We start from the raw sequence: 14,344 nt of genomic DNA, 5'->3' as shown, positions 1-14,344 counted from the left end.
CTTTGGGTCCGGATTGGAAAACTTCTAGGTCCTGACCCGGACCGCGGTCCACCTATTAGTGACCTCTGCTATATACAGTAATTTACATGGTGAAATTTTTAGCGCCTTTATGATTTAATGTGGAAAAACATTTCTTTCAAAAATTGTTCCACATTTTTTAAATTTGTATTATAAACTTATTTTTTCATTGGAGTTCAATAAGTCTAAATTGGATTTCTGAACCCATTGATGCCCACTTACCCAGAGAAAGCTCAAATATAAGTAAAACAACCCCAGAAACTCAATAGGAGGCTCTCCTCAAGAGAAAAAGACAAAATTACAAGAAAACTTCACAGAGATTTTCACATTTATTAAACCTTCATCATGGAGGCTCAAGAAAGAGACACAGGTTAAATGTATAATGTGTGACATATGTTTTCTTTCAAATGTAACACCTCTCAAATGACTTCTAAAGGAACAAACATTACATTACAAGAGAAAAACAAAACTGTCGAAAATACATATATAACATATATAACTTTGCATTAAAATGCATTAAAAAATTCATGTTTTACCATTGTCATAAGCACTACACATATATTTGTCTCTACATATACAAACGCATTGTGGTCGGTTTAATGTTTGTCAGTTTAATTTTATGACCGTTTGAGGCTAAGTTCAAAATTATGAAACATGCCCCACACAAACTTTCACAAAAAATCAGGATAACATTCTATTTTCGTATGTTTCCATTTTTGCATCTTTCTACCAAAAATTGAGGATTTTTACCATTTAGATTTTGATGAGCAGAATAGAAACAATAGAAACTTAAAGATTTGTGGTCAGAAAATTGAACTGATAAATGTTACACTGACACTAATTTTCTATAAACACGCTGATGAGCATGGTGGTCTGGAATACAACCAATACAGATATTAACCATTTGGCAACACAGTCGTGCCACGCTTGCTTAACACACAGAGCACAAACCTGACTTTTACTTTAGTAATGAACAGAATAGAAAATAAAATAACATTGCTGTTCCTGTAAATGAGCTGCAGGTCAGTTTCCTCTGCTGAGAAGTGCAGAAGCACTGCACCATTAAAATATCAATCCACCAAAGTCAGAGCCAGATTGGTTTATTTCACACTACTCCCAAAACACACCCGTGATTAATTAAGAGAATTAGTACATGCCTTTTGCGCATTTAGAGATGTGCAAAATGTACTTTTCCGATTGATAGCTCACCTAAAGATCATTAAAATAGGGCCGTACATGTTAAAGCAAGTAATACTGACTCATTTGTTTGAATAATATCAAATGGACACATAACAATGAATAAAAACGTTACGGGATGAATTTAAATTCACACTACGCAATTTTCCAATTCCAGCCGTTTTTGCTAGCAAAAGTGTCGTTTCAGAGGCAAATAATTTATTTACTAACCTTTTGTTCAGTTTTTTTCCCCATTTTCTCCCCAATTTACACGGCCAGTTACCCAACCCACTCACTAGGACTCCCCCTATCACTAGTGATGCCCCAACACACCAGGAGGGTGAAGACTAGCACAAGCCTCCTCCGATACATGTGAAGTCAGACACCGCTTCTTTTCCAGCTGCTGCTGATGCAGTATTGCCGAGTAGCATCACAGCATAGCACTCGGAGGAAAGCTCAGCGGCTCGGTTCTGATACATCAGCTCACAGATGCCCTGTGCTGTGGACATCACCCTAGAAGTGATGTGGAGAGAGAGCGCCATCTACCCACCCGGAGAGAGCAGGGCCAATTGTGCTCCCTCTGAGCGCCGGCAGCTTGATGTCAAAGCTGCATGAGCGGGGGTTTAAACCTGCGACTTCCCGCTCATAGTGGCAGCGATTTAGACCGCTGTCTTTGTCACTATATCTTAATTGGTGAAGGACATGAACTCACTGAGAGCAATGCTTTGCAAGCCCTTAACAAATATTTAGCAGATTTGAGGTCTTCTAAAGGACGACTACAGCCAATGGTAGCGCAAGAAACAGGGTGAGAAGAAAGCCATGGGTGAAGTTATAAATGCTGGTCTTCAGTAATTTTCTCATCCACATTTATTTTTAAGTTCGTGTATACGTTTTTTTTTTTTTTTTTTTTTTTACACAGCAAGATTGACAGTGTTAAATGAACTCTTTAAGAGTTGAATCTAACACTGTCCTAGATACCATATGGTCCCACTCACTATAGTGTTAAAATAACTGTACCACAGGAGTTAAATTTAATTCAGTTAATTTAGTTAATTCAACACTGTGTGGAGTCACACTGAATATTAACTCTATGTAACTCTCATCAGTGATAAAACATTTTTACCCACAGGGTGAAACAACTCTCAAAATTGGTAATTAATTTTCAATAAAAAAAATATTTTTGTATATTTTCTAAATTTCACCCAAACCTTATACCAGATTATCTGTAAAACATTACAAATTTGTGAGCTACACCACAGAATAAATTATTTTCATCCTATCTAAGCATTCTTTATTTAGAACAAGAGAGACCGTCAAAAACTGTGTGAAAACAGTGGTTCTCCAATAACACAATAACTCTTGGGTGGAGACTCATATCCACCAACTAACCCAGAGACTGTAAAAAAAAGATGGACGCCGTGTCTCCGTTCCCATTCATTCAATGAAAATGAAGCCAAAATCTTCCGCCATGTTGGCGATCCTGCCACCTGATTCTGCGCAGTAGAGACCAGAGGAGGGAGAAAGACTGTGGAGAGACAGCCTACTCATTTAAATAACCCCGCCCCTGAGGGCTGCCTCGAGGTCACAGGCTGCAGAGCGGAGCTGACGGTCTGTTATTGGTCCCGCCCATAAGCAGCCCTTTTACCATAACCACACCTTTTAGAATAGAGCTGAATAACATTTTAAAAAACAAATTCTGTGGGGATATAAAAATTTAGCAATATAAACAGAAGTTACACTAGCTGTTACATTAAATTATGGAGGTAGAATTACAGTATATTAGAAAAAAACGTGATTAAAAGTTGACTGTTTTGCCATTGAAACCTATGGGGATGGGTGGGGTTACACAGCTTTCTGCAGCCGAACAGCAGGGGGCGTCCGACCTGTGGTGGCTTCACTTTTGAGAGACGATGCTCTGTCCAGCTATATACAGTCTATGAACTAACCCAACACCAAGAGGGTGAACAACACACACACACACACACACAATAATCACAAACAATGAATAATGGTGACTGCAGAGCGTGCTGAGAGTGAAGCAGAATCAGTGTTGAGTAATTTAACTCTGAATTATAACACCAACTCTGTGGATTGTTTATTACTGAGTGTTGTTAGGAAAACTATCAGAGAGTTAAAACATGTTAACACTGTGATTTTAACACTGTGGATTTTACTGTGTTCTGGCAACGGTCATTATAGAGGTTAATTGAAAACTAGTCAAAACTAATCTGATACAAAAAAAAACATTAACTAATTTCAAGCAGCCACATTAATATTGTTTGCAAAATGCACATATATACAAAAAAGCATATGGTGCCAGAAACTTTCAAATATAATAATGGGATATAGTGTTGTTTTTGGGTATGTATTTTTTAGTTTGTTTACTGTACACAAATAATTGTCAGAGAAAATGAAATTGTAATTTTTCTCCTTTTTTTTCTTTCAGCAGACAGAGGCCTATAAGGGGTCTGTTCCCTTCCACTGTCATTGAATGTGTGGGGGTGCAAGCAGTTGCCTGTATTGCCTTGTGGAAAAAGGAAAAATGCCTCTGCTTACTGGACATCCATTTTGAAATATATATATATATATGTTTTCATGACAAAATCAAAACGTCAGGAATCAGGAATCTCATCAGAAATGCTAAGAGATTAAATCTTCCTTATTCCAGCACTTGTTTTAGTTATTTTTTAGTAAATTAGTGGTCTGGAAAAGAGGTGTGTTTATGTAAATTTCTGGCATGATTCTATCTTTGCAACATAAAACATGGAAGCCAGAAACATGGAAAAATTCCACTGTTGGTTCCAATGGTGTACACAATTCACTTGATTAAGAAAACATAATTGTTGCTGGAGTTGCACTTGCTACTTTTTCTCCTCTTTCTCTGCATTTTTGCGCACCACTCGCAATGGGAGTGAGTGACATCAGACAGGGCCCTATTAGTGGAATCTGTTGTCTCCCACTATTATTCAATGTTTTTGGGCCATAAGCATTTGCCTGTCTTGTTAAAATAGCAACTGTGCTTGTGAAAATACAGTATCTACATTGATGGGCGTGGTGGTCTAGAAATGAGGTGTGTTCATGTAATTTTCTGTCATATTTTTTATCTTGCTAACAGAAAACGCAGGTGCAGGAAACTTGGAAATATTATAACATAATTGTTAGTATTGTTTTTGAGTAAACATTCCACTGTTAGTTCACTATGCACAATTAACTGATGGAGAAAACGTAATTGATTCAATCTGGAGGATTCAGTATATTTGCTAGAGCTACACTTCCTCTTTCTCTGCATTTTTTTTTTGCGCACCACTTGGAGTGAGTGCCATCAGACAGGGACCCATTAGGGGAATCTGTTCTCTCCCACTGTTATTCCACTTTTTTGGGCCATTTTTTTTGGGCCTTGTGGAAAAGAGAAAATGAATCTCATCAGGAATGTCAAAAGGTGGTATGTTTCTTATTCCACCATTTCATTTAGTGGCATGCCCTCAATAGTGTTTTCACGAGTGTTATGTACCATCCAGTGCATATTTAGTTTGTGTCCCACCAACAGATAGATGACTGGGTTGATGAAGGAGTGAGCTGCAGCCAGAATGGTGGCTCCTGGGAGCCCTTTTTCCACAAAAACAGAATTTCCTGCAATGGCTTGATGAAGCCCCATAGAAAGGAGGGGCGTCCAGCACACGAAGTACATCAGTTTGATGACACAAGTGATCTTTCTACAAGTCGCGTCCTCATTACGGCCCTGTCGTCCTGCCGTGAAGGTGAAGATGATCATCACCAACATGGGACCCAAAACCCCCAGCAGGAACCTGCTGAGAACCACAATAATCATATATTCCCGTCCATAGTCTGTGGTCTTGTTGTCGTCCAGATCAAAGTCGTCAATGCACTCCTCCCCTATCCTTGTGTATCGAATCTCCCGCGAGAACAAAGACGGAACGCTGAGGATCGTTCCTAATGTCCAGGAGCTCAGAACGAGGACCAGGACCGTGGTTATGCTATTGATGCCACATTTAGTACAAAGCCCCTGGATGCAAAAGCTGCTGCTGATGGTCCACATGCTGAGCAGGGCGGCCGTGGAGAACATGCTGGTGTAGATGACGTAGGACGAGATCTTGCACAGAGCGGTTCCATACTTCCAGTTGAAATGATGCCAGGCATAGAGGAACTGCATCACCAGGAAGGCGGAGGAGATCAGGTGGGTCACGGCCAGCGCGAGGACCCACACGCTAGGTGCCGACTTCTGAAGGTTGTGGTAAACTCTGCAGCCTGCGATGATCACATACGCATTAAGGATCACGCCGAGAACGCAGAAGATGAGGTACGCAACAATGTATTGCATCCTGATGCGACCCAGGATCGCAGTGTCTAATTTCTCTGCCTCGATCAGTGCACTGTAATCATACTCCGCTGTCGCATTGGGATCCATCTCAGATATTCTACAAAACAAGTGATAGAGAGAGAAAATAATGAACAGAATGTGAACAGTAATCATGTCTCTCTTAATCATTTAATAAATGATAAAATAAATTATTGATTAACTGATATGAGCAATATTAGTGGAGCTACACACAGAAGTAGTGTGTAATGCATGTACAACAATAGAGTTGTAGAGGTTCCTAATGGTTTCCTGTGATAATAAGTTCTTGATAAATTCAGCACAGCTGTTAACTGAAAGCTTGAATTCCAGGTGACTCTACCTCATAAAGCTGACAATCCAGCCAAGATGTACCAAAGTGTTAAACAAAGCAGAATGTTTTATATTTTAGATTCTTTAAAGTAGCACCTCATGCTACTATGAAGAATCTAAAATCTAAAACATATTCTGGTTGAACACTTTTTGTTTACTAAATAATTCTATGTGTAGTACCTTCAGTGTCCACTAGAGGTTCCCAGTATCCTTAGTTGTGCAGAGTTGTGCTAGTTTAGACTAGAGTGAGAGTCAGCATTGCCATGTTGAGCTGCAGGCTCATGCAGGCTATGTTTGTCAGAGAACAAATGGAGAATTAAAGTAATAAACCTTCATCTGGACTTAAGAGTTTTTGTGTGTCACAATATCATATGTATTTGTCTTCATAGTTTGGATGACTTTAGTATTCATCTACAATGCAGAACAGTTTAAAATAAAAATAAAAAAACACTGAATTTAAGGTCTGTCCAAAATTTGGACTTTGCTAAACCATGCCAGTGTCACAGCAGTGCTGAGACCAACCACACAAATAATATCTGCTGTGGGATACAGAGCCGATTCTAACCAACATGAATGTCTATGGGCGAAAAACAAGCAACTTTAAAGCTGAGAAAAGATGGAAATCAATCAGAGCTGTTGCACAAACATTTTGCCATAGCCAGTACAACCGTTTGGAATGGTGCTGAAGAAGAAGGTCATCACTGGTGTACTGAATAACAGGTGAAGAAACACTAATAGCAAGAAGAAGGAAGGAAGGCCAGGCTGGAATTGTTCAAGAAGTAGAGAGACAAGCCTATGGATTGATTATGAATTAATAACAATGTGAGGAAATGATCTTCTTAAGATTTAACACATAGCAGCTCTTCTGTGAAACACAGTGGAGGTAATTTCATGGCTCTGGTTTTTTAAGACTTTGTTACGACTGGCGTCAAAGGTGCTCCTGTCTCTACCACACTCAGCTACATCTTGCACTCTCCAGTCTCTGAATTACAGTACCCAGGATGTCCCACATACTGACATCACTCCTGTTCACATATCTCCTGTTACACTTACTATATACACACCCTTCCCTTTTTGAGTATTGATGGTTTATCCTCATACAACGGGTTTTCCCTGCCTGTGTTAGCTCTCTTGTGTGCAACCCTATTTCTGTAGTTACTGACCATACATTTTACCTGTCCTTTGACGAAATGATAGAAATGGTAATTAAAAGCAAAAAATAATAACTAACAAAAACTGAATTGAGAGTTTATAAAACTACTTAAAACTAACTGAAATTACAGCTAGAATACCCTTCATTTTCATGTGTTTGTTTATTTATAAGCGCTGTTTCCACTCGAGCAGCCACGTGCGACTCAGCTGTACTATAAATAAGGAGACAGGTCTGTGTGAATGGAAAATCTATTAACGCCATTCATGGCGCCAGTTCCTAGCTTTGGCAGCGGGTTGCAGCTAACTGATGTTAAAACTATAATGGTTATACGGAGATTTTTTAAAGAGAAAGGTAACAGTAGCTAACCATGTAAACTACGATGAGATTGTTTCTAATAGCTGGTTAAAAAGACTCGTCTCTGAATCAAAACTCACAGATCAAAGCAATAAATTACAGTCAGCCAATAACTGTTTCATTGTCAAATTGTGTTTATTAATTTTACATCCAATTTATTGGACGTACTGTAAGGGTACTTTCACATCTGAAAATCTAGACCGTGATCTGAACCAAGGTTCATGTGTTGCTACATTGTATATTTAGATATATTTGGTCTGTTCATTTTTGTTTTCACACTGCAGTTTAGGGAGCGCACCAAAGAGCTTTGTGTGATACTCCTACATCCTTTCATCATCACTTACGTATCAATGCGTTTTCCTTAACTTGACGCTGATTAGTTCTAGAAGGACATGCGTCTGACGTTGGCGTGTTGATAATTTAGTGGTGGTTCATTCAGTGGAAAGCCTTTCCAGGATCAGGATAAAATGAATGAACAGATTCATTTCGTCTGCATAGTAGTGCTGCTGCTATTGTGATTTTAATATCAGCAGCAGCAGCTTCAGGTACAGTACTGTAGATTAGTTCAAATTCACCAAACAAACGAGCTCGTCCTGAAGCAGCTGTATCCACGCCTCATTTTTCCTGCTTTTCCACTTATTTTGAGAGAGTACTGACTGCAGCCTGCAAGAAGGCGGAATTGGACGTCCAGTCCCGCCCACTTATTCAGCGTCATGTCTTAGCTCCGCCTCTGAATGGAAGTAAACAATGTACAGGGCAGTTAGCGGACTTTAAATATAATGCACCACATCGTCCGGCTTAAATACTGTGTTACACTACAAGCTTGGGAGACTGACAAGGCATGGCGTGGACAAAGTGGGTGGGACTGGACGCGCTGGACGTCTAACTCCGCCTTCCCGCAGGCTGCAGTCAGTAGTAGTTGTTATTTTTTTTCTTCTGCTGTCGTTGCTGAGGAGCACTGCTCAGCTTCCTGTAACTGATCCGAAAGTTCGAACCATCCAGAAAAGCTGAATTCCTTCCTTGGATTCCAACAAAAATCGATTTAGTTAACTAGTTAGCTAGAAGCTGGATGTTGTGGATAGTCAGAATTTAGTAAAATACTTTATGTTGGTAGTTTAAAGCAGTTTCCTAACCCTGGTCACTGCCCTAAAACTGTGTGTTTGCACCAGAACCAAGCGGGAGGATAAATTGAAAATCTCTCTCTCACTCACATACACTTTATTTCACTCACACACTGTAAAAGAACTGGAATTTAAACAGCTGTGTTGTCTTTCTGATGTTATATATGTGAGGTACAGTATAGTTAGTTCTGCACTGATATGGTAAAAAGCTGTATCTGTATCTAGTGCTGGGTGTCCATTTCCTACATTATTAGTTTATTTAGTTTATTATTGGGTTTCAGAGTTTGTTTATATGTGTTTCTCAGATTGAGCTCTCTGATATGATGTGTGCGTGTCATGTTCATGTGTGTTTTATTGGCTGTTTTAAGCAGCAATGTTACATATATTTTGCGGTTAAGGCTGCTGGCTTGTGGACTGTTACAGTTTTTGTGGACAGTTGGTTGTTTCACAATAACTAAATATTTTTTTAATTGTTTTTTTTTTTTTGGTGAGTTTATTTCATAACACCTTTTTAAACCCTGCACCTCAAAGTATAAAACAACTAAAACTAATTCTAGAATTAATAAAAACTAACCAAAACTAAGCACTAATAAAAACTAAAAACTAATAAAAACGAGCAAACCCACTCTAAAAACTAATTTAAATGAACTAAATTGCAGGAGAAAAAGTAAAATGATAAATGAAATAACATTAACTATAATGAAAAATTAAAAACTGTTATAACTTGGTGGGTTCAGATAAAAGGTGATATCTTCTATACTGTATCAGATCCAGATGTAAATACCTCACAATAAAAGCTGAAATGTTGATCTTTCGCCTCGTATGCAAATTCAAATCCAAACTCTTTTCAGTCTACAGCACATGAATAAAGGGACTGGCCTCACTGTAGGACTGTTGTAATATTACTGTTGGCTAATGTAAAACAGGCTAGGGATCACTGGTGGTTTGGGCAGTGAATATAGGGGCTATATTTATAGGCTGGGAAGGAATCCAAAGAAAGAGTTCACAGGAAAGAAATCTGAGTCTGCAAGTCTCCCTACTGTGAAACACAGTTTCAAAGAGCAGAGGGATTTCATCGGCTTTGTTAACAGAAAACTAGCAAAAAACAAGACAAAAAAACATTCTTTGCATTTAGCACTTAAAAATGCAATGGAATATGTTGCAACAAAATCCAGTAAAAATGTATTTGAAGTGCAAATACTGAGGGCTGTACTATCACATTCATAAGCAGGGATTAATGCATTTTTCAGAGGAACAGTTTTTTGTTGTGGTACACGAACAACATACGCCAACTCTTGCAACATGACATACAGCTGCAAGAAAAAGTATGTGAACCCTCTGGGATGACTTGAATTTCTGCATAACTTGGTCATTTATTGTGTTCTGATCTTCATCTAAGTCACAACAATAGACAAACACAAATAAAATCATGCAAACATATATTTTTTTTGTGTGGTATTAGTTTAAGCAGACTGTGTTTGTCTATTGTTGTGACTTTGATGAAGATTTGTGGGTTATACCTAAAAATGTGGTGCAACATTTTTGTAATCTTATATAATTAATAAGTAATGTAATTTAAAAAAAAGAGTGTTAAATTATTGTTAAACTAGCATCTTTTTAAATAAATCCTACTCCACATTTCATATTTAGTGTTTTATGGCATGTTGAGTACTGGCATTTATAAACATCTTAAGTATTGCTTTATAAATGCTTAAGAATGCATTATGTGTATGCATTATGTGGGTGGCCTTTGAATAATTCTATCAACATCCTACTACTTATAGTTTACACAGAAATAGAACACACAACCTGTTCTTACTCTTTTTCATCTTACAATTAAAATAGCTTGATTTGACTTACTGGAGAAACATATTTTACTAAGTAAAGTCATGTAGTGAGACTCAGACTTATGTAATTTGAAGATTTTTTGTAAAAAAAAAAAAAATATATATATATATATATATATATATATATATATATATATATATTTTTTGGCTATACTTAAAAATGTGGTGCAATTTTAGTGTAATTTCATAATTAATAATGTAAGTTTATATATTTTTAAATATGTGTTACTTATATATATTTTTAAGTAAAACTAGCACACAATTTTTCATTTTTAAATAAATCCTACTCCGCATTTTCATTTTCTGTGTGTACACCCTTTAAATAAAGTGTTACCTAACGTTGTATGGCATGTTGAATACTGGCATTTAACCCTTGTGTGGTGTTCATATTTTTGTTACTCGTTTACTTTGTTACTTGTTTATTTAATTCAGCAAAATTAAGCAATTTTACATTAAAATGCTTTACACATGCTCGCTTCACCTAAATTGCAAGCAATATAAACAGCTTACATGGTTAATATTTGCCCTTTACCTTTCTTATGTTACATTTCTTTCAAAAAGTGCTACTCTTTTTTTATTAGTCTTTTAATAAAATGTAAAAGAAAATGAATTAAACTCAAGATATGAGTAGAAAATTTGTTTAGTTTCAAATTTACAAATGAAGCAATGTTTATTAGCCCTTGGCCAACCATACTGTATGTAATATAAATGTGTGTGGGGGGGGGGGGGGGGGGGGGATCCCGTACACCACACAAGGGTTAAGAACTTGATAAGTATTGTTTTACTATTTTTTTTTTGACTGCATTATGTAGATGTGTTTTAAAAGCCCTATGTGCTTGTACTTTACACATAAATAGAACACACAACCTATTTCTGAAACTTGCATACAGTAAACCCAGCAAAAAGAAACACTCTTACCCCATTCAGAGGAAGCAAAGTATGGTTATTAATGTTTTATGAGGCCCCTATGAAGATGCAATACATATTTACTATTTTTCTACAATCCTACTGCTTGTATTCTCCTCAATAAAAAGCCCATACCTGAACATTGCATGCAGCCAAGCCAGTAAAGAGCAGCACTCTTACCTCAGTCAGAGGAAGCAGAGTAAAGCAGATCACAGTGAACAAAGTCTGTTCTCTGTCTTTCCAGCAGCTCAACTGGACTCAAACGTATTTGCAGCGGAGCAACTGTCTACAGGCTTACGTCCAATGAGGTCCTGAGAACAACAGAGGATTCCACTCCCCCTTTTGGAACCGGACCAGCACTAAACCAGTGTGCAAGCAAGCTTTTCCAGATGTATTAAACCATTTACTTTCACTTTTACTTCACCGTTTAAAACAGTCTGTCATTATAAAATAGAAGCTGCAACCTTTTGGGAGTTGCTTTCACTGTGGAAATAATGATGTGATGTTTACACAGACAGCCAGACATGCAATACCAGTCAAAAGTTTGGACACAAAAGTTCCCCTACATTGTAAATGAATATTGGAGTGATCCAGACTATGAAGGAACTAATGAATCATGTAGTGACTTAAAAAGTGTTAAACAAACCAAAAATACTCTGTGAAGAAGCATTTAGGTTGATCTTACCTGGGAAGCTGTTAACTTGCGGTTTCTGAAGCTGGTAACTCTGATCAACTTATCCTGTACAACAGAGAGAACTCATGCTCTTCCTTTCCTGGGGCAGTCCTGATGAGAGCCAGTTTCATCAAAAGTTTTTTTGATATTCTTGAGGCTACTGACTACACTGACTGTGACCCTTAGAACGTTCTCAGATGATTTATACTTATTTATATAAAACCACTTGAATAAGTAATAGCTCGACTACGCCACCTGGGGAATTTCACCTCAGGAAATATGGTTCAAATACACCTTTGAAAACACCTTTATAGCACACAGGTTCACTTGAGAGGAAGAGACTCATGAGACATGGAATGGAGTTCAGTTAACTGCTTTAGTAGACATTTTTAAAATAGCAAATACAATACAAAATAATATCAAACCGGTAAACAGTTTAATAATACATTATTGTATAAAAGAAAAATACTCAGTGATTAAGAATTAAAAATCAAAGGTTTACTGGCTGGCAAATTCGTTCAAAATGTTACCATCAAATGTCAATTTAAAATTCTGCACACTTGGGCTATTTAGGGTAAGTTCACAGTTGAGAATACACAAATCACACACACACACACACACTACAAAACCTCAAATAAGGGTGAGTCCATCTCAGCAACCCCAGTGTAAGAGAAGTGGAGAGAAAAGGGAATCTCCAAAGAAGATAACCAGTCAGCCCAAAGGAGAAACGTGTGCTGAAGTACAACAGACAGATGATTAATAACACAATTGATATCACAGGTTGTAACAGTTGACCCAAGCCAGTATCAGTAATAAAACAACTAGCTCTATGCCAAAACCCAGGCTACAAACAGGGTTGTCATGGAGATCCAATAACAGTATTAAACAAAATAGATAACAAACAAAGAATATCAGAATCAAAACAAATGAACACAAAACAACAAAAATAAAGAAAATAAACCAAATTAATAATTCAACCCCATGGATTAGATGCAGTGTTAGAAGCAGTCCAATATAAAATCTCAAATCGGATTAAATTAAACACCAGCCTAGGCAAAACAGCAGCAGAGGCTAGGGAAGAGAGTGTGCTCAATGCCACCTAGACACCGTCAATGGGACACCTAAAAACAAAACATTTTATTTAAATAAGAAAAAAGTATTTATTTAAAATAAAGGAGCCCTTAACCCCACAACTAAGCAAACCCAACTTTAAGCTGGAATTAATATAAATACTTGCTTTGGTCACACTGTTTTCAGTATCTGAAGTAATAGGCTCGTTTCATGCACCATTAAAACAATGCTGCAATGTGCTTAATATTACGGAAGAAAGGAAAGGAACTCCCTACCTTACGACGCTCTCGCCAAACCCACCCGTTCTCAGGCAGGCCAAAGTATACACCTAAATCAGATTTATTTACGGTACCCCATCATATACAAGGTGAAAACCCACCGCAAATAAGTATTAAGAAGCTTCACAAGCAAGGGCGTAGGAGCGGGCTTGATATTGGGGGGGACACATTTGCCAATATGAACCCAAGCCCACCCAATTGTTTCCTAGAACAACATTTGTGGAAATTACTTTTAATTAAAAGTAAATTATTATTATAAGGTGATTTTACAACCTAAACATTACATACAACTAAAAATTATGCAAGCAATGTCTGAATTATGTACATATGACAAAAAATTTCAGTTATCACCTAATATTTAAAATAATATAACAGATTATTATTATTGTTATTATTATTATTATTATTATTATTATTATTATTATTATTATGTATTGGCATGTCAATTCTGTTGTATATTTACATTTTCTCCTGCACTTTTATTTTTTTCTACTGAGAGCTCTTCTTAAGATGGTGTCCTTTTATGTAAAAGATTGTAACTTTACGTTTCATAGAGATTTTTATAAACATCAGGACATGTGGTCTTACTGTGAACTACAAATGAACAGAAGTCACGTTACAGCAGTGTTTCTCAACCCAGTTCTTATATATTCTACTGCATATTAACACTGTTCTGCATATTCTAGAGCTTCCTCTGGTGGATATACATGATTAATTTATGCTCCATAGGGGGCTAAAGGATTTTAACAGGTAAACTCAGTAAATGACTGTTTATTAGCTGATCAGGTGGAAAACACTAGTTTAGGGCAGTGATCGGGGTTAAGTAACTGCTTTAAACTACCAACTTAAAGTACTGTACGAAATTCTGGCGATCATCTACATCCAGCTTCTAGATAACTAGTTAGTTAAATCAATTTTCGTTCATTATAGCTCACAGTAAGTCCTGTAATCCTAAATGAATAAACAGTTTGAAAATTAAAGTGATTAGCTGATCAGGTACAGGGAAACATTACATATATATTTTATTTTTTTCCTTTAACCCTGACTCCCAATCTAGCTA

General features: G+C 37.1%; 1 protein-coding gene across 2 annotated transcripts; it reads right to left on the bottom strand.

The window, feature by feature from the left end:
• Window positions 1-328: 328 nt before the first annotated feature.
• On the bottom strand, window positions 329-11,595 carry LOC103034655 (chemerin-like receptor 1). Of its 2 annotated transcripts, none has more exons than XM_049470361.1 (2): window positions 11,398-11,595; window positions 329-5,630 (listed from the first exon to the last, which is right to left on the bottom strand). In XM_049470361.1, exons 1-2 carry the CDS (start codon window positions 11,403-11,405, stop codon window positions 4,646-4,648), a joined length of 993 nt encoding a protein of 330 aa, XP_049326318.1. In that variant the 5' UTR covers window positions 11,406-11,595; the 3' UTR covers window positions 329-4,645. The 2 variants fall into 2 exon arrangements, with proteins under 2 accessions (XP_049326318.1, XP_007241375.2); XM_007241313.4 differs by having other exon boundaries at window positions 11,443-11,592.
• Window positions 11,596-14,344: the final 2,749 nt, after the last annotated feature.

This window comes from Astyanax mexicanus, chromosome 22 (genome assembly GCF_023375975.1).
Source record: "Astyanax mexicanus isolate ESR-SI-001 chromosome 22, AstMex3_surface, whole genome shotgun sequence".
Lineage (NCBI taxonomy): Eukaryota > Metazoa > Chordata > Actinopteri > Characiformes > Acestrorhamphidae > Astyanax > Astyanax mexicanus.
The sequence above is the reverse complement of the archived record's forward strand: the minus strand, read 5'-3'. Positions and strand labels throughout refer to the sequence as shown.